The sequence below is a fragment of the Pseudophryne corroboree genome, chromosome 9 (assembly GCF_028390025.1).
Source record: "Pseudophryne corroboree isolate aPseCor3 chromosome 9, aPseCor3.hap2, whole genome shotgun sequence".
NCBI lineage: Eukaryota > Metazoa > Chordata > Amphibia > Anura > Myobatrachidae > Pseudophryne > Pseudophryne corroboree.
In genome coordinates this window covers 50,723,449-50,744,990 of record NC_086452.1, presented here as the reverse complement: position 1 = coordinate 50,744,990, position 21,542 = coordinate 50,723,449, and the positions used below count along the sequence as shown (strand labels likewise).

The 21,542-nt window shown below is 45.0% G+C and overlaps 1 protein-coding gene across 2 annotated transcripts in view; it reads right to left on the bottom strand.

The window, feature by feature from the left end:
* Positions 1–21,542, bottom strand: part of MPL (MPL proto-oncogene, thrombopoietin receptor) — a 76,885-nt gene that overhangs the window by 16,155 nt on the left and 39,188 nt on the right. For both annotated transcript variants that reach the window (XM_063939321.1, XM_063939322.1), the window contains 4 exons: positions 21,327–21,490; positions 20,216–20,358; positions 19,543–19,708; positions 15,825–15,912 (listed from right to left, as the gene is read on the bottom strand). In XM_063939321.1, coding sequence (XP_063795391.1) covers positions 15,825–15,912; positions 19,543–19,708; positions 20,216–20,358; positions 21,327–21,490 — 561 coding nt within the window. The remainder of the gene's footprint in view (positions 1–15,824; positions 15,913–19,542; positions 19,709–20,215; positions 20,359–21,326; positions 21,491–21,542) is intronic.

Here is a 21,542-nt window from a genome sequence, read left to right as displayed (position 1 = left end):
TAACAGCCACTCTGTCTGGTTCCTGTATTGCTGTCAAAACCCTTCTGATGTGGGACGCATGCGCTACGGTGTACCAGCTGCCATCATGACATTTCTGAGGCGCCATAGGGCCCCGAAATCATGCACTACTCCAAAGGCGTACCTTGAATCTGTGTATATATTAGCTGACTTACCCTTGCCCATTTCACACGCTCTGGTTAGGGCGACCAACTCAGCAACTTGTGCTGAGTGCGGTGGGCCCAGGGGTCCAGCTTCTATAATACCTTCGTCATCTACAACTGCATATCCAGTGCACAAGTCTCCCGATTCTGTCTGTCTGTGGCAACTACCATCAGTGTAGAAGGTAAAGTCTACTCCTTCCAGTGGGTTGTCACTGATGTCAGGTCTCGCTGTGAAAGTCTGATTCAGGTATTCCATACAATCATGTGTATCAGTGTCTGCACTAAATCCTCCTTCACCAACATTCTCATCCTCCACCCTTTGTGCCTATCCAGGCACACTTGGCAAGTAAGTTGCAGGATTTAGTGAGCTGCATCTCTTAATGGTGATGTTTACTGGGGCCATCAGTGATAATTCCCACTTTGTAAACCGAGCAGATGAGACATGTCTGGTTTGGGCTGAGTTTAGTAAGGCTGATACTGCATGAGGTGTATGAATTGTCAGGTCATGTCCTAACACTATGTCCTCGCTTTTACTTACCAGCAAAGCTATCGCTGCAACACTTCGCAAGCAAGTGGGGAGAGACCGCGCTACAGTGTCCAACTGGGCACTGTAGTAAGCTACCGGTCTGCTGGCATCACCATGTCTCTGAGTTAAAACGCCTGCCGCGCACCCTGCACTTTCTGTACCGTACAATTCAAAGGGCTTCTCATAATCTGGCATACCTAGGCCCTCATTCCGAGTTGATCGCTCGGTATTTTTCATCGCATCGCAGTGAAATTCCGCTTAGTACGCATGCGCAATATTCGCACTGCGACTGCGCCAAGTAATTTTACAATGGAGATAGTATTTTTACTCACGGCTTTTTCATTGCTCCGGCGATCGTAATGTGATTGACAGGAAATGGGTGTTACTGGGCGGAAACAGGCCGTTTTATGGGCGTGCGGGAAAAACCGCTACCGTTTCCGGAAAAAACGCAGGAGTGGCCGGGGAAACGGGGGAGTGTCTGGGCGAACGCTGGGTGTGTTTGTGACGTCAAAACAGGAACGACAAGCACTGAACTGATCGCACAGGCAGAGTAAGTCTGAAGCTACTCTGAAACTGCTAAGTAGTTAGTAATCGCAATATTGCGAATACATCATTCGCAATTTTAAGAAGCTAAGATTCACTCCCAGTAGGCGGCGGCTTAGCGTGTGTAACTCTGCTAAAATCGCCTTGCGAGCGATCAACTCGGAATGAGGGCCCTAATGCAGGTGCCTGTGATAGGCACTGTTTGAGTCTCTCAAATGCCATTTCGGACTCATCTGTGTGCGAGATCCGTTCTGGTTTGTTCAAAGAGACCATTTCTTGCAAAGGTAAAGCCAGTATAGAGAACCCTGGAATCCAGTTTCGACAGTACCCACACATTCCAAGGAAAGTGCGGATATGTTGATGCACTTGTGGCAGAGTCATGTCGCGAATCGCCTGTATTCTGTCAGCAGTGAGGTGTCTAAGTCCTTGAGTAAAGCAATGTCTCAAATATTTGACCATGGTCCGGCACAACTGCAACTTATCCTTTGAAACCTTGTGTCCCGTTTGGGAAAGATAAAACAGAAGCTGTTTCATGTCTTTCAAGGACGATTCGAGTGAGTCAGAACACAATAAGTCATCAACATACTGTATTAGTACTGATCCACTCTCAGGTTGGAAGGATTGTAAACAGTCATGCAAAGCCTGGGAGAAAATACTTGGGCTGTCAATGAAACCTTGGGGAAGACGAGTCCAGGTGTACTGTACTCCTCTGTATGTAAAGGCAAAAAGGTACTGGCTGTCAGGGTCCAGAGGGACAGAAAATAAAGCAGAACAGAGGTCAATGACAGTGAAGAATTTTGCAGTAGAGGGAATTTGCATGAGGATGACAGCTGGATTGGGCACTACGGGGAATTGGCTCTCAACTATCTTGTTTATGCCCCTTAGATCCTGCACTAGTCTGTAACCCCTCCCCCCACTCTTTTTCACAGGGAAGATGGGGCTATTGGCGGTGCTGGATGTCCTGACTAGGATGCCCTGCTGTAGCAGCCGCTCTATGACGGGGTACACTCCTAATTCTACCTCTGGCTTCAGAGGATACTGAGGGATTTTTGGAGCTATCCTACCATCTTTTACTTGTACTACTACTGGAGCTACATTCGCCATCAATCCAGTGTCTTGTCCATCTTTGGTCCAAAGGGAACCCGGTATTTGTGAGATCATTTCCTTTACCTTTGATGGACACTTGTCTATAACAGTAGAATGCGACATTAGCCTTTGAGGGGTGTCTAGTATATCTTGTACTTCTTGAGCATGGTTCTCAGGTATATCCAAGGAGACACCCTCAGGAGTACAGTATATAACACACCGCATTTTACACAATAAATCTCTGCTGAGTAGATTAGTCGGAGCCGATGCAGCCAGCAGAAAAGAATGTTTGGTTTGCAAGGGCCCTATCGTAATCTCTGCAGGTCTACTCAAAGGGTATTGTTGCACCGTTCCTGTTACTCCCATTGCCGAAATCATTTTTCCCGTGGTCTTTATACCTGACGTGGAATTTAACACTGACCTGGCCGCCCCTGTATCTACAAGAAATGGTAATGGTACACCAGCTACATCAACCGTGACCTCAGGTTCGCTTCCAAGGCTAGCAATCAATTTCACTGGCTGCAGACTACAGGTGTGGCCCAACCCCTATTGTGTATGGGTACCCTCTCGCAGCGCATTGGCAGCTACAATATGTGAGGGGGGTAGCTGAGAATTTTCGGAGGTCTGCCAATCTCTCCTTCGTGGGTACCTCCTTGCTTCCCCTCTATGTGGCTCATAATCTCTTCTATATGGTCCCTGATCCCAATTATGTGAGTTGTAGTGTGGTTCGTATTCTGGTCTAGGGGGTCGGTATATGTTATGTGTACCTTTATTCCTACAGTCCCTTGCAAAATGTCCTTCCTTTTTACAATAGAAGCATATTATTGACCGTGACTTACCATCAGGGGTCTGGAGTTTTGGCTGATGTGATTTTGTTGTAAGAGCATTTATACTTACTGTCATCAGCTTATCCCCCTGAGACTACCTGTGTTTACTGATGTTCCGGTCGTGCTCGATAGCGGATTCTCTCAATGCAGCCACCGAGATACCTCTCCAGTTAGGTAGAGAGGTTTGTACCCTTGTTCTTAATGCCTCCTTTAACCTGTCCATTAATACAGTAACAGCTACCTCCCTGTGATGCGCATTATCTTTAATGTCCTCGATCCCAGTGTATCTAGACATTTCCTGCAGTGCCCGATGGAAATATTCGGATGCCGTTTCACCTTCCTTTTGTCTTATGGAGAAAATGTTATTCCATTTGACAACACTAGGGAAATATACTCCTAATTGCAGATTGATTTGCCGTACATTCGTCTGATTGTGTTCATCAGTGAGAGGTACTTCTGCATCTAACTTACTGTCTGCTATAAATTTCGTGATGTCAATATTTGAAGGTAAACACACTCGTAGCACTGTTCGCCAATCTTTATTTGTAGGCTCATGGGCTTTACCTAACTCTTTGATGAATTTCTGGCATCCGACTAGATCTTTCCTGGGATCGGGAAATTCAGACATAATTGACCTTAACTCTGCCCGGGACCAGGGACAATGCATGGCAATGTTTCTGATGGGAGTTACTCCCTGATTGTCAGTTTTCCCGTTGGCGACTGCAATTACCCTGACAGGATTTAATTCAATTACATCCTTCTGGTTTGATTCTACAATGTGGGGAGCTATAGTTTCTGCATGTATGGTACCGTACTTACCTGTGGACACAACCTCACTTATCCCTCCGCTAGTGGGCCTTGCTACAATTCTTGATGGTTGGGCCGTGCCCACTTGAGTATCTTGTATGGTGGCTGCGAGAGAGTGCCGATATCGTGCTGGGATCATCTTCCTGCTCACAATCCTGAGGAAAATTTAAAATGGGATACAGCTGGCAAGGGTTAGCGTTAGTACATTTATCAATCACATTCCTATCCTGTAAAAATGCACCATTGCTTGTAGCCACTTTCTCCCCAACAATATATGGTGGTGGTGGTGCGGTCGCCATTGTTTTCCCGCTAGGTTTGGAACCTGCTGCGTGAGCTAATTCCCTTTGCACATCCCCCTCTTGCTGCCATAACTTTAAACAATCTCTATGTCTAATCCTTTGTTTTCTGGATTTTATCAGACATATCCTTATCCTTAAGTTCCGCAATACCTCCGGTTCAAAGCTGCCCACCTTAGGGAATGGTACCCTATCTTTGTCAGTCATACATAACCATTCATTGCAAAAAGCCTCCGTGTGTGATCCATACTTTTCACACATAATAAACCTTGCTGATCCTTTCGGTCGCAATTCTTCAGCCTGAACCCTAGCTACCAAACGCCCACTGCTTGTGCAATTGGATCCCATCGTGGACTTTTTGCCAATAAACGCAATCCCCAATGCACACCGCAGATAGACGGTGAAAGACACCTAGCGCTTTCACTCGCTCCTTCTCCGCTGAGTACCACGACTCACTCCAATAGTGACCACCACGTACCCAGTGAGGCCCTATCTAGTTTCTATTAACTGGAAGTTGTTAGGAGTGACTTACCTTTTCCAGTAAATATCTGCCGCTGGAGATTTTCCTGAGAGAGACCAGCGAAAACTCCCTATACTCTTATACACAAATCACGCTTGCGTATGCTCTATACAACGCTAATAATACTGTGATTCTACGCAAAAAGCTTGTAAAAGGGGTATCAAGTTGAGCTATATATCACACCCACAAACGCGCGGTCCAATCGCACAGCGTATAGGTACTTGTTACCTATCTGCCGTACAACCACGAGTCGATGTACAAACTGCGACCCTCAGCTCGGAGCGTAACAAAAAACCTTTTTACTTCAATACTACACAATGCACAATTCCCTATTACGCTCCTCTGCAAATCTCCTTTACGATTTGCGTATTTCAATCTATATTAACGTGAGTCAGCCGCCTCACGCCACCAAGCCTCCACTTACTTGGTGTACCACGGGACCCGATTTCCGGGGTTCAAATCCACTCTCTCCTACGTTCGCTCACTCAAATACACTTTGGGGGTTTTTTCTGTGCAGAAAATTTTAATTCATTCAGATAGGCAGCTTTACCCCAGAGGCAATACAGTTTAAACAAAAGTTTTATACTAATGTGCTTTAGAAACTGAGTAGTTTTGTGCTCTTGTAGCATGGCTACTGTCCCACCTTTGAACTAAACGACACTATTGTGTAATTTGTACTTATCGCCCGCACTTCTTACGCACTCTGCGTAAACACGCGACTGTGCGTGTCTTTTTACGCTGCTTGCGCAGTCCTGTACTTTGTCCGAGACACGTGTACAAAACCGTGCGTCTGCAGTAAAACAAATCCCACAACTTCTATAAATGTGAGCAATGCTAACTATAATCGCTCACTTAACACAACAACCAGTTTTTTTCTGTATAAACCTTTACAACCAGGCCAGACTGAGTTTGTGTCTTTACACTTGCTTCCTTAAACACTTATTTTATTTTTAACTATATACAGTAGCAACAAAATATCTCCGGTTTAACAAAGATCTAAATGAAATTAGCAATCTGAGTTTTATGGCAACAATGTGAGAGGGTATGCAAAGTATGGGTGCCTTTTGTGTACGCTATTTATCGCCAAAAAAATTCACAGATTTTAAAATAGCTTTTTTCCTGTTGTATTACAGGTTCTACCAGCACCTCTGCAAACCATACAGAGCAGACGTCATCGAATCAGCACACAAGTAGGGTTTTCAGTGCATCCATCGACCACGAAAAGGTTACGTAGGATACTTACTGTCCACCCTTTGCTGATAGATTAAGTCTGCTATGACCTGTTAGGCTGTGAGTATATGGAAAATCGGACGATGCCCCCAATTGTAAACGCTGATTTACATACAGGACTAAAAGCAACACTTTAAAAAGACATTTCATACACTTTGAATGAAGCCGCTGCGGCCGCTATACTTAATCCACAATCTACGTACTTATTACACCATTAGCGTACAGAGTCCCATACTGTGTACGGACTTTGCGTACAAACGCCGCGCTGGCTGTACAAAGTACACACAGCGCGTACACACCCAAAGTTACACAGTGAACCCTTAACAGATATGCATGTGATAGTAATACACTTTAAACCTTAGCAGGGAAAGGAAAACACGACACCAGATTTGTATTTAAACTGCTGGGTTCCGACACCACAGTATATTATTACTGAAAGGGGGTTACAATCACAAAGCAATACAATACAAGAGAATAATGGCTACAGTCAATGGTACATACTTGTTTGAATTTCGCCGCGCTACCCAGTCTGGTCCTTGGTCATCTAGATAGATAACTTTGTGAGTCTTGAGAGAGAGAGAGAGAGACCATGCCTGCAGCTGGCTCCTTTTATATAATCTTCCAAAACTTAACACAATGGATACTGTAATCTCTTTGTCCATTGGACACAGGGATTGTCATTTACAGTACAGGAGAGGTCATAGGTTGGTTTGAATAGGTGGGCGATGTCTGTTCAAGATGCACTTGTGGGTGGTCTCCTCTGGGTTCCCGCCGCATACCTAATGTACAGTAAATACAGTTTATATCTATATTCTGCTCCTGCACATAACTATTCGCAGGAACGTGCGATCTTCTGCAAACCAACCTCGGAATATTACCCTTAAAATACCCTACAGCCGGATACCAAACACCACCTTACAACCTTGTTCTGTCCCCTCCTATCCTGTAAAGGTGAATCCCTTTGTTCTGATACCATTTAAACTGTTGTAGCTTGAGAGACTTCCGCTTCCGGCTGCATGCGGAGTGCAGCTTGAAAACGCTGCTCCGCTTAGGGACCCGCTCACCCGCTAATAAGTAGCCGTTCTCGGCTACACACAGCGACCGCTACCCGGCTCATCACCCACTCTCCCCAGATGGATAAGTACCTGGCTCCGGTCGCCTCACAGAAACCGCAGCCACCTCGTCAGGAGAAGCGCCGCGCCGATCCCAACATGGCGCCGGACGCGTCCTCGGCCCCGTCAACGCCAGCCTCCAAGAAGGTGGCTTCACCCCAGGAGCTAACAGACCTCCCGCAGGTATGCCGCAACCTGGACACTCCCGCTACGTATGGCGACATTGTGGATGCCATTAAATCCACAATGTCACCTTTGTTATCTAAGGCTGTGGCTGACATCTCTCAGCAGCTGCAGCACCTTACTACTAGAGTCTCTGACTCTGAAAACTGTATAGGAGCACTGTGTCATGATATGCATTTGGCACAATGTGATATTATTAAGCTGCAGAAAGAAAATAATCAATTATGGAATAAAATCGATGACGCTGAAAATCGTTCCCGTCGTAATAATATCAGGGTGGTGGGACTCCCTGAAAATGTTAAAGGTCCAGCACTGGCTTCTTTTGTCTCTGTAACCCTACCCAAGCTACTAGGCATTGAAGATGAATGTAAAGATCTAGTGGTGGAGAGAGTTCATCGAGTCGGCCCGCCTCCCCGCCCGAATGAATCACGCCCTAGGGTCACATTATTTCGATGTTTAAACTATCTTCACAAAGTGGCATTCTAGAGAGCATCATGAAAGATCCAGAATCTTATGTGGGAAGGAAAACGACTACGCCTTTTCCAGGACTTCTCTGTGGAACTCTCATGTATGCGTAAATCCTTTTCTCCTATCTGCTCGAAGCTAGTCTCCATGAATCGACGATTTGCCCTCATTTATCCGGCTAAGCTAAGGATCTTCATAAATGACACCCACTATGACTTCACGACGGCTGAAGATGCACACGCCTTCCTATCTGATGACCGCGAGGATTCCACTGCTGACATCACTGACACCCCTGCTTGAACTCTTGCCACCCCTGGAACTGCCTCTCTTTTGGTTTAAAACTCCGCTTTATTTCAGTTATTGTGTGATGCATATATATTTCAAACGGTTATTATTTCAGCCCTTCTCTCCCCCGCCCTTTTTTTTTTGTCTTGGTCTATGCTTCCTTATAATCTTTCCCCTAATTCGATATGACCCAGAGCCTATGGTTCTCCCCAATATTGATGTCTAGGTCCATTACGTCACCTCTTTTTACAGGGTCCCTAAGCATCTGTCATGCCCCGGTATCTACAGTTGTCTATTGCTATCCCCTTATACGGGATAAGCCCACAGTTATATCTATTGTTACATTTGCGGAATGTCATTTCTGTCCTTTGGACGCTTGGCATGTTGATCGTGCTTATATTATGTTTTCTTGTATTCCCCATGTCTTGTCTTTGCATGTTTCCCCCCCCTTTCTCTCCTCATGTTTGTCCTCATTTAGGTCCACGACCATTTTACTCCAACAAGGTCATATCCAGAGGGACGGATTCTACTCTCATCCAGACACATATGACTGAGCTGAAGATAGGTTCCTTCAATGTCGGTGGTATCCACTCTCCAGCTAAACGCCGTAAGGTTTTATTATATTTACATAAACAATCTATAGACATTGCATGTCTCCAAGAAACACACCTCTTACCCCCTGCGATTTTGAAACTCCAAATGCTTACATGGACAATTCTGGCCTCTGCCCCCTATAACTCCAAATCCAGAGGAATTGTAATTTTATGTTCTAAATCACTACCTATAGAAATACTGTCCACTTACTCTGACCCTGACGGCAGGATATTGATAGTCTCTTTCTCATTATTCAACACGACGTACACTCTTGGCTCTATTTACGCACCCAATGTCTATTCTAGATCCTTCCTCCAGAAGCTCATTAAATTACTCCTCCCACATATGTCTGCCCCCATTATTCTCTGTGGCGACTTCAACCTGACTGCTCACCCTACTCTTGATAGATCCTCCACGCGAAGACTGCGTACCCCATCCCCCTCCCTGGGGATACCTTCACTGTTAAAAACTCTCCAATTAATAGACGTATGGAGAGCCCTTCACCCAACCCAGAGAGAATTTACTTGCCTGTCTGCAGCGCACCACACTTTATCTCGCATAGATTTTATTTTTCCCTCTTCCTCTCTCTTTCCCTTAGCCCAAGATGCAAACATACATCCTATCATACTCTCTGACCATGCACTTGTCACTTTCTCATTCTACACGAAAAAAGAGCTCTCCCCATATAGAACATGGAGATTCCCAGCCTATCTCCTTAGCTCCCTGAAGTTTCGAGAACACTTAGATCAGGCATGGGCTGATTTTCATATCCATAATAAGACCACTCTAGCTACAGACCCCTCACTCTATTGGATGACGGCCAAATCAGTACTGCGAGGTTCTATTTTGGCCTTTGAGGCTTCCTTTTGAAAACGACTCTCTCACTCTTATACCACTCTCCAAGAATCATTGACTGACGCCTATGCTTCTTATGTCCAGACACCTACCACTACCACACGCTCCAAGTATCTCTCTGCCAAATCCCTTCTTGAGGAATAACTTCAGTCCATGTCTGATAAGATGAATTTCTCCTCTCATTATCGCTTTCATAAATTCGGTAATAAGACGAGTAAATTACTCACCAACATCCTCAATGGCACTAGAGCACCGATGATTGTCCACCCCCTCAAACTACAAGATGGATCCTTCACTAATTCCACTGCACAAATCTCTCAGGTCATGACAGCCTTCTATACAGACATCTACGCCCCCCCTAACCCTACTCCTACTTCCCCTTCTATAACTTCTCCTGTAATGGACGACCGTAAACTGACCAATACCTGGTCACAACTCACTTATCCACAACTGCCGACGGAATTCGCAGACTCCCTCACTGCCCCTATTTCCACTCTTGAAATACTGTAAGTAAGGCTACTAAGTCACTCAAACCTGCCAAGGCTCCTGGTCCTGATGGATTTTCTGGGGAATTCTACAGATTCTTTCTTGATAAATTAACCCCGGTTCTTGAATCGGTTTTTAATCATATTTTGATTAACCAAAATATCCCTGCATACTTTAATTCTGCCATCATCAAAGTGATTCCTAAACCGGGCAGGGACCTCTCCAATCCTGGCTCTTATCGCCCCATTTCATTACTGAATTGTGATTATAAAATCCTAACCAAGATTTTGGCGGAACGTCTCAACCCCCTCCTCCCCCATATAATCCATCAGGACCAGACCGGCTTCATTAAAGGCAGACACTCAGTACGCAATGTCCGCAAAGTTATGGCGGCTACCCAAAAGCTAACCTCTGTGACGTCTACTGACTCCCCCAATCTTATTTTATCGATTGACGCCGAGAAGGCCTTCGATCTAGTCCATTGGCCACATCTATTTGACACTATGACCAGATTTAAAATCCCTGACCAATATATATCCTTCATTCGGACTTTATATACCAATTCCTCATCCCAAATTGCCTGTAATGGCTACTTATCTCCTCCCTTCCCAATCAAAAAAGGCACACGGCAAGGTTGTCCTCTCTCCCCCCTCCTCTTTGCCATTGCCCTAGAACCCCTAGCACTCGCTCTTCGGTCATCTACTGATTTCACAGGTATCCCCCTCGCAAATACTGAATTGAAACTTGCTCTCTACGCAGATGACATGTTGCTCTTTGTGTCCAACCCTTTAGTCTCTATACCGGTAATCATAGACATTGTATCCTCCTTTGGACCAACTTCCGGGTACAAGATCAATGTCCACAAATATGAAATTCTTCCTATCACTCCTCTAGCATCGTCCTTGGCCACTGACCCCACTTTAGCACAATTCACAATCCAGCCCTCCCATATCAAATATTTGGGTATCCTTATCACTCGAGATCCCCTTCAGATCTATAAGGCGAATTTCTTACCCCTATTCTCCAAAATTAATACCCAACTAAATTCATGGACTAAACTCCCCCTGTCTCTACTAGGTAGAGCTGCTGTAATTAAAACTATAATTTTTCCTAAAATCTTTTACTGTCTCCAAATGATACCTTCCCCCCTACCAAAGTCGGATGTACAAATGTTAAATTCACTGATCTCCTCATTTCTGTGGACCGGCAAAAGGCCCAGGATGAGATTATCTAAGCTAACACACCCGACTAGACTGGGAGGACTGGGCATCCCGGATTTCACTCTCTATCACTTGTCAATTCATTTTAGGTATATCTCGGACTGGCTTTTTAATAAATCTACATACACAGATCGCTCTCTAGATGATGCTATTTTTTCCCCATTCTCACCTAGCGCTCTATTACATACCCCCCTGCGCCTCCTCCCACGCCACATTCTGAATCCTATTTTATTTAGGGGGTCTTATGACGCCTGGATACATATAAATAAACTCCTGAATAGAAACCATGCAATCTCACCTTACATCCCTCTCTGGGGCAACCCTAATTTTCCCCCTTCACTGCACAACTCCTCCTTCTCAAATTGGCGCACAAAAGGACTAGACCTTGCCACCAAATTATTTGATCCTGGAGGGTGAATACTCACCTTTACCTTCATACGTGAGACTTATGATATCCCACACTCCAACTTCTACATGTACCTCCAAGCTCGACATTATGTTGACACCATTAAATCACTTATCCTCTCATTCTCTCACCCAGACCCTTTACTTCCACTCTTCCTGACTTTACATAATGGAGCATATAAAACAGCCTTTCTATATAAACTACTTCTTGACACCACTGACAAAGATCCGCTTACCCCTCTCCTTACGTCTTGGTCCACGGACTGTCCGGAAGTTACTACTACCCAGGTATTAATTTCTCATCATCATACCACCATGAAAATTCTCCAGTCAGCCTATCTCCAAGAAGTCCACTTCAAGACCCTCCATAGACTTTATATCACCCCAGCCCAGAGAAAATACATGCATTCCTCTGAGTCGGGTGAATGCTGCAAATGCAAAATGATGAATGCGAAATTTTTCCATTGCTTCTGGTCATGCTCAAAAATACTCCAATTCTGGAGGAAGGTACTAGTCTTCATTAACACACTACTTTCTACCTCATTAATCCCTGACCCACTTGCATGCCTCTGCATGAATTTTAGAAATCGGACACTTCCTGCAGACACACCATCTATTATACCCTCTACTCACAATCATACTGACCATGTCCAAAAAACTGATTTTAACACACTGGACAGTACGCTCAGCTCCGACCCTATACGAACTGAAGAATAGAATGCTGCAGCTACTCCTCTTCGACAGACGCTCTTTGGCATTAGATCCATCTCTTTCCTATGATAAATTTGTCTTGAAATGGAAGTATTATCTATGCACCCTTGATCTGACACAACAGCCCCTTTTGATCTAGACCCCCTCCCCACTTAGGTTTACCCCTCCTTTTTTTTTTTTTTTTTTTTTACATACTTTTAATATGATCAGGAGGTATTATGATAGATGTCTACTTCCATTACTGAAACGAGAATTTTTCCTGTTCGCTTGTCACAGATGCCACCCACTTTGAAGCTCTTTGTCACATGATGATATATTGTTATGTTAACTTATCCTGACCTCTGTTATTGATTTGGATTGCCTCCTTTTTTCATTTTCTCTTTTTGTTTGTTCTTGAATACCAAGCTCATGTCTCACTGTTTCTTTTTTGGGGTTAAAATCCCCTCAGCAATGTAAATTGATAGCTGGTTTACCCATCTACTATATAATGGCACATAATGTAAGGTGTTCCGATTGAGCGCCCCCTATTTGTACTTTCCCTCCTTATCCTGTCTCGTCTTTGTTTGTCTCTCCTCCCCCCCTCCTTGTTATTATTTGAGGTTTAACTTCTTAGTAATATAGAGGGTCTTTGACCTACCATCTTCTAAACTTAAAATTGTACTACACTTCACTACGAGACCTGGTGAATACAACTGATTTCCTTCATGGAATATTTCTTCTGTGTTATCTTTCTGTTACATTTATACTGTTTCTGATTCTTTATATTTGAAATGTACAAAACCCTGTTTCAATAAAAAAAGATTGAACCAAACTGTTGTAACTTGCTGGTGTGATGCAGGGAGACTATGTGTACATTGGTCCTTATTCCGAGTTGTTCGCTCGCAAGCTGCTTTTAGCAGCATTGCACACGCTAAGCCGCCGCCTACTGGGAGTGAATCTTAGCTTAGCAAAATTGCGAACGAAAGATACGCAATATTGCGAAAAGATTTATCTGTGCAGTTTCTGAGTAGCTCGAGACTTACTCTGCCAGTGCGATCAGTTTAGTGCTTGTCGTTCCTGGTTTGACGTCACAAACACACCCAGCGTTCGCCAAGACACTCCTCCGTTTCTCCAACCACTCCCACGTTTTTCCTAGAAACTGTAGCGTTTTTTCACACACTCCCATAAAACGTCCTGTTTCCGCCCAGAAACACCCACTTCCTGTCAATCACACTTCGATCACCAGAACGAAGAAAAAACCTCGTAATGCCGTGAGTAAAATACCAAACTTCCTAGCAAATTTACTTGGCGCAGTCGCAGTGCGAACATTGTGCATGCACAATTAGCGGAAAATCGATGCGATGCGAAGAAAATTACAGAGCGAACAACTCGGAATGAGGGCCATTGTGCACTATTTGGATTTAATATGTAATGTGTTTTGATAGCTTTTCCATGCGTCCACAAACTCTACCGTAAATACTCATACCACGCGCTAATGCGCAGGACCGCGGGAGCGACCATAGGCAAATTGCGAATATGCGCACGCACGGCAGAACAAGTGCACGCACGGAGGCCATCTGTGTGTAGTTTGTACGTGATGTGTGTACTGCAATATTTTTCGACTTCGACAACACAGGTGTGACATGCAGGTGTTACATGCAGGTGTTACACACAGGTGATCACATGCAGGTATTACACACAGCTGTTACACACAGTTATTACAGACAGGTGTCGCACACAGGTATTACACACATGTGTTGCACACAGGTATTACACACAGGTGACACACAAAGGTATTACACACAGGTGTGACAAGCAGGTATTACACGCAGGTGTTACACACATTTGTCACACTCAGGGGACACACAAAGGTATTACACACAGGTGTCACATGCAGGTATTGTACACAGCTGTTACACACAGGTATTACACACAGGTGTCACACACAGATATTACAGTTATTGCTCTCAGGTATTACAGGTGTCACACAGGTATTACGCACAGGTATTGCACACACGTATTGTACACAAGTATTACACACAGGGTTGCACACAAGTATTACACACAGGTGTCGCTCACAGGTATTACACAGTCAGGGGTTACATATGGGTGGTCTTCAGTATGCCGACTGACGGGATCCCGGCGCACAGTATACCGGCGCCGGGATCCCGACAGCCGGCATACTGACACTTATTCTCCCTCGTGGGGGTCCACGACCCGCCTGGAGGGAGAATAAAATAGTGCGCGCCACCATGCCCGCAAGGGGCTAATTTGCGCACGCCACACTGTCGGTAAGCCGGCGGTCGGGCTCCCGGCACCGGTATGCTGGTCGCCGGGAGCCCGACCGCCGGCATATCGTAGTGAACCCGTTACATACAGGTGTCGCACACAAAGCTGTTACATCAAGTATCCTGCACCTGTATTACACACATGCATGTGTCGCAAGTAGGCATCACTTTAGTGTGAAATACAAGAATCTTAAACAGGTGCTGTACACATGTGTGCGGTGTGAAAATCAATTGGGACCAAGCTCGTTTTTTGCTGTGTTTTATGCAAAAATATAAATACAACTATTTACAGTGCCAGCATCGCAGTGGCATAGTGGGTAGCATTACTGCCTCACACTACTGCGGTCTCAAGTTATTTTCTTGACCAAGAGATTATGTGTAGCATATACCCCAAACATACCCCTTTCAAGGGGCACATGCAAATATTAAGATTTCCCCCCATGTATGAAGGAGGGACTCCAGCAGATGTACAGATTCTCCATATCTGCTGTGGTCCCTCCACCTCCGACAGCTGCGGCAGCCTCTATAGGTTTCTACCAGGTCTTAGGAAGTGCAATGTGTGCGGTGCCCGCACTACACACATATTTTAATACTTACCTCTCCGGAGTCCAGCGTCGGTCGCTGCAGCTGCAACAGTCGCGGCAAAAAAAATCACTTCCAAAATGGCCTCAATGCATTCGATGTAGGAAATCTGTCTCCAGACCATGGCAGGCGCCAAGTTTCCGGAGCACAATGCCAGAGCCTACAGCGCCATGGAGAGGCCCTCCCGGAGTCTGCACACGGGCCCCCTCCTCTCTTTAGACGCCTGTGACTGGAAGATATATCGACTGTTCGATTGAACGGCCGATATATCGTGAGCAGGTCGGCGGGTGTATACCAACGTTATGTCTGTAAAATACATTGTTCACTGACATATCACGTCCGCCCTGCAGCTCAGCTAGTCCCCAAAATATCTGCAGATCTGTCGACGCATCTGGCTGTGTGTACACTTGCTGCAGGGACTGATGCCACAGCTGGGCGGGTCAATTCGAAAGCCCCCTCAGCTGGATGACTGACATATCGGGTGGCCAATCAGTGACTGTATGTGTACTTAGGGTTATTATGTACTCAGTCACTGCACACTGTCACACAATATGAATTTGATTCAATAATTGAATAAACAGAATAACATGATCACATTTCTGCAGTACACTTCATAGGAAAATTATATAGTTATGGAATTGTTCTCAGTACATTTTTACTTACCTATAAGGAGAGGGAAAAAGATAACATACAACAAGCCCCGCTGACAGGATTATCACCAAACACAATATGATTACCGGTATAATCCAACCTGCAAGAAAGTGATACATAGATCTATCTCATAGAACCGACATATATGTATTATGTTTTATATTTTATGTGTTGTATTGTCACTAGAAGATATACCTCTCATGTCATTTTCATAACCTCCATAAGCTATTCTACCCAGTTACTTCTCCTCTATACAGTTCACACAAAACCTACATGTGTTCTTCTCTTTCTGTACTCATACATCCCGCTGACCCCTAGCTAACATTGCTGTATGACTATGTCATGCACACCATCTAGAACCTCTGCAACCTGGCTGGACCAGTATGCAGCATGTAGCACCTATTACCTTGTGTATCAATGCCGATTTCCCTATAGACTGTAAGCTTGCGAGCAGGACCCTCTTACCTCTCTGACTGTCTGTTTTTACCCTGTCTTATTTTGACTGTTTTGCTCCTAACTGTAAAGTGCAATAGAAATAAACGAAAATGATGATAAATATAAATACATTTTCAAAAATGTAACCACAGGTATAAGTGCTATAGTTCATGTCAGAAACCACGATTATACAGCTTTCACCTTCCAAAATTATTTTGATTTTCTGTGCAAATTAGACTCTAACATATTGGGGGTCATTCCGAGTTGATCGCTAGGTGCATTTGTTCGCAGCGCAGCGATCAGGCTAAAAATCGACAGTTCTGCGCGTGCGTATGTGGCGCAATGCGCACGTGCGACGTACGGGTACAACGAACGATGTCGTTTTGCACAGGGTCTAGCGAAGCATTTCAGTCGCACTGCTGGCCGCAGAGTGATTGACATGAAGTGGGCGTTTCTGGGTGGCAACTGACCGTTTTCAGGGAGTGTTCGGAAAAACCCAGGCATGCCAGAAAAAACGCAGGCATGGCTGGGTGAACGCTGGGCGGGTTTGTGACGTCTAAACAGGAACTGAACAGTCTGAAGTGATCGCAAGCGCTGAGTAGGTTTTGAGCTACTCTGAAACTGCACAAAAAAACTTTGCAACCGCTCTGCGATACTTTCGTTCGCACTCCTGCTAAGCTAAAATACACTCCCAGTGGGCGGCGGCATAGCGTTTGCACGGCTGCTACAAACTGCTAGCGAGCGACCAACTTGGAATGACCACCATTATTCCATCAATCTGCTCTTTAAGGCTTTCTAGGTGCACAGGTCTTTACACAAGACTACTGTGTCCTGTTCATGCTTGAGAACAGGTGTAAGAAAAACAGAGCGGAGTGGGTTAAACCTCAAGTCTGGAGGATGTCTTGTAGGACACCATGTGATTAGTTTGTCCAAAGGGCCTAATTCAGACCTGATCGTAGATGTGCTAAATTGAGCACAGCTACGATCAGCCACCCTGACATGCGGGGGGAAGCCCAGCACAGGGCTAGTCCGCCCGCATGTCAGTCCCTGCCCTGTCGCACAAGTACAAAAGCATTGCACAGCGGCGATGTTTTTGTATTTGAAGAGTAGCTCCCCACCAGTGCAGCACCTGCGTGCTGGCAGGGAGCTACTCGTCGCTGTGAGGGTCGCAGCAGCTGCATGTGACGTCACACAGATGCCGCAGCCCGCACCCCCCCCAACGGTCCGGGCACGCCTGCGTTGCCCAGACCACTCCCCCTAAACGGCGGTCATACGCCTCTGGCCCGCCCCCTCCTGCCCAGCGACCGCCTCTGCCTGTCAATCAGGCAGAGGCGATTGCAGGGCTAAGACAGCCATCGGCATGCGCAGTTCAGACCTGATTACTGCTGTGTGAAAACGCACAGCACCGATCAGGTCTGAATTAGGCCCAATGATGGCTAGGGGTGTGTAGTAATGTGGTATGTCAGGCTTTGAGGGCTGTGACAAAGGGGTCTATGTGCTAAGGCTTGGAGATAGATAAAGTGGACTTAGATAAAGTACCAGCTAATCAGCTCCTAACTGTCATTTTTCAAACACAGCCTGTAACATGGCATTTAGGAGCTGATTGGCTGGTACTCAGTCCACTTTATCTCCCTCCAAGGCTTAGTATATAGACCCCAAGTCTTTTGACGATGCTCTGGTTATGGTGAGGGATTACTGTCCTGGTTTCCTCATGGCTAAGATCAATGTTGAATCGGCTTTTCAACTACTCCCAGATTCATTCCGGTACATGGGTTTTCGCATTGGAAGCGACAAGACGGAGGGTTCTCTCACTTGCTTGTCATTTCTGGGTATCGAGATGGATACTGTGATGGGGTCTTGTAGGCTTCCTAAGATGGACATACACCTTAAGATTTCCTGTCCAACCAACCAACCAATTCGCTAGTTGGAACGAAGATCTGGTAATGGATGAAAGCAAATGGAAATCAACAATTTGCTCCCAAGCTCTGGAAAACAGGCAAAAAGGGATACGGTCATTAGGTTGACCACTATTGGTCGACATGGTCACTAAATCGACACGGTCACTAGGTCAACATGGAAAAAGGTCGACATGCGTTTTTCACTTTTTTCCATTTTTTTGAACTTTTTCATACTTTACGATCCACGTGGACTACAATTGGGAATAGTAACTTGCCCGAAGCATAGCAAGCGAACGCGGCGCAGTAATTGGGGTTCCCCGTCACTTTATGAAGAAGACGGCACCAAAAAAAGTTAAAAAAACTCATGTCGACCCTTTTTCCATGTCGACCTTGTTCATGTCAATCTAATGACTGTGTCAACCTATTTCAGGTGTTGACATACTCACTGTCACCAAAAGTGGTCGACCTAATGACCCATACTCTGCAAAAATGGTTAGTCAAATTAGTGAAATCCGTTTGCTTTAACTAATTTGTCTTTACAAGTGTTTCTGTCTGTTTTCCAGAGTTTGGGAGCAAATGATCGAATGTCATTTGCTCTCATCCATTGCCAGATTTTTGTTCCAACCAACAAATTGGTTGGTTGGACATAAAATCTTAAGGTGTATGGCCAGCTTTAGGGCAAGATGGCAAATTGTGCGACGCTGTTGCTATGTTTGTATAATGATTCTTCACTGGGCCCAGTCACTCTTGGAAACGACGACGGCTGTGGCGGCAAAGCCTCACTATTTTTTACATCTGTCATCTGAAATTAAACGGGACATGTCCGTTTGGGCCACTTTTCTGGAGAATTGTATTCACAGAGGAGCTAAATCAGGTGCCAGAATGAGGTTTTGGGTGCGCTCACCTTCGTTGACTTGTTTGTTCGCTGGACCACCCTGACAGGGGTTGCGTCAGAACCCTACCGGGTGGGTAGTCATGTTAGAAGGTCGAGTGGATACACACTGCTGGTAGCTGTTGGGATTTTTGGTTTGTGCGCACCTTTGGTGGTATCAGTCGGCATAGCATGGCTGTTAGTTGTTTAGTGAATTGTTGGAGTGGGATGATTATAGCCGTCCTCTCTTTGCTACTAACTTTTGTTTCTTTAAATGTATTTAAATATTCTTAATATGTTTTAAATAAATATTGGACATATTTTTATACTGCCAAATACATGTCTGCGAGTCTTTATATTATTGTTTACTTATGAATGGATCAATTACATGATTTATTCACGGGACACCGCTCAAATTATCGAAGGTTTAGAATGAATGTCTCTACAGCGGCTCCTGGATATAACATTGCGTGCTTAGAATAATTCTGCAAGAGAATGAAATTGTTCCAAGCTTGAAGAGTCTTACCAGTGCTGGGTGGACTCTTGGAGAAGACGCGAGGGGACCAATTGCTCCAGAATCCCTTGATTTTCTTTGAGTTTGGACTTGGGCTCGCTCTAATTTGCAAAATGTAGCTTGTGCCAGCAACCAAAGACAGCAGCTTGTGGTGAACATCTGCCGGGACCTGCACAGTCTGGAATAGAATATGTAACTGCAGCCAGAATTCCCAATCACACCCTGCTCTTTTAACCCCATCCTACATGTACAGCAGCGTGCAAATTAATTGGGACGAAGCCTGTTTTTTTCGGGGGGAGGGGGGATGTTTGTGGTGTTTTTATTTACAAAAATAAAATACATCAAATAATTGACTTGTTATTAAGAATTAATATAACTACCCTGAGTTGCAATAACGTAAGGATACAGATGCAGTGTTGCTGTGAGGTTTAATTGTAGTGCTTCAGGGTCCACAGAGACAGAACCTCATCAGATAGGCATAGATAGCATTGAGCGTCCCTGGAAATGACTGTAAAATTATAGCCATTATATGGTTGTGCTCTGTAGAAAGCACTTTATTTTTTTGCTAGTTGGTATACAGCTTGGATTAGGGATTAACGCTGCAGTGTCTTCTCAATGTAATGTCTTGCCTGCCACATTCTCCCTGTTTGAACTTATTTCTGTCTGATCAAATTTTATACTTTACCGTCCACGTTTTTTCACTGTCCTCCGAGAAGCGGATCTGGTAAATCAGATGATTTTCAAGGCCCGGCAGGGGATTCGACCAGTTAAGAGCCAGTTTGTTGCCAGGAAGCTCCTGGACATGTAGCTTGGGTACAGGAGGAATCACTAAGATCAGATAGAACAGAGCAAGCTTAAATTATAAACATTGGAAATGTCATCCTACAGTATATATAGTCATTCTCATTATAGCCTCTAGGTGTCACTGTTGCTGTGGTAAAGAACAGAGATAGTGATATTCAGACCATAGTGACATCTGTGCTACCTGCAGGTCAGGGTTTCCATTCTCTATTCCTCAGAGTCCCCTAACAGTGCATGTTTTCCAGATCTCCTAGTTGGTGCACAGGTGTGTTCATTACTAGCTAAGACACTTTAAAAAGTAATACTGAAGAGATCTGTAAACAAAGATCCAGTGTTAGTGGCCCCTGAGGGCTGGAGTTGGGAAACACTGCTTTAGGCAATTAACCCACTGTTTTCATTTGCAAGAAGAAACTCATCATCAATGTTATTGCTAAACCATGGGCAGGGCCGTAGAGAGCTTTCCGTGGTGCGGTAAAGCAGGGGGCGTGGTCTAATCCCAGAGTTGTGGCCACACCCCCTTTAAAAAATAATTTAAATTGGTGTTTAAGCGCCGCTGACCAGGACAGGGGGGGTCCTGTGTGCTCCTCAGCCAAGGTCAGATCCGGGGGAAGGACAGACAGACCAGTCAAGCTGCAATTAATGGCAGCTGACTACGTGGACCCACCAGGGAAGGAGGGGTTAGGTGTCTGCAGCTGAGTTGTCGCAATGCACCATCAGAGAACAAACATATAGTGTCCTCGCATCAACCAGAGATACCACTAAGCCAGGAGCATTGACAGTGTCCATCACTAAGGGTTCTATTTATTAACCTTGGATGGAGATAAAGTATCAGCCAACCAGTTCCTAGCTGCCATGTCACAGGCTATGTTTGAAAAATGTCAGTTAGGAGCTGATTGGCTGGTCTACTTTATCTCCAGCCACTTTATCTCCATCCAAGGTTTAGTAAATAGAACCTTTAGTTTCCCATGTGGTCCATCACTAGATTCCATACTCACCTATGTGGTTAACCAAGAATAGTTTTGTATAGTACACCGTCCAATTTCCATTCACATATGTTACATTCAATTCCACAGATATTGGTAGGTCTTCTTGTGGCAGGAACACAAAGTTGCAGCCTGTTACATTAACATCCTCCTCCCCTGGCTGCCAGGCCGCACTGCTGTGTACAGAGAGAAAACAGAGTGACTGTTATTAACCTGCAGAAACAAGAC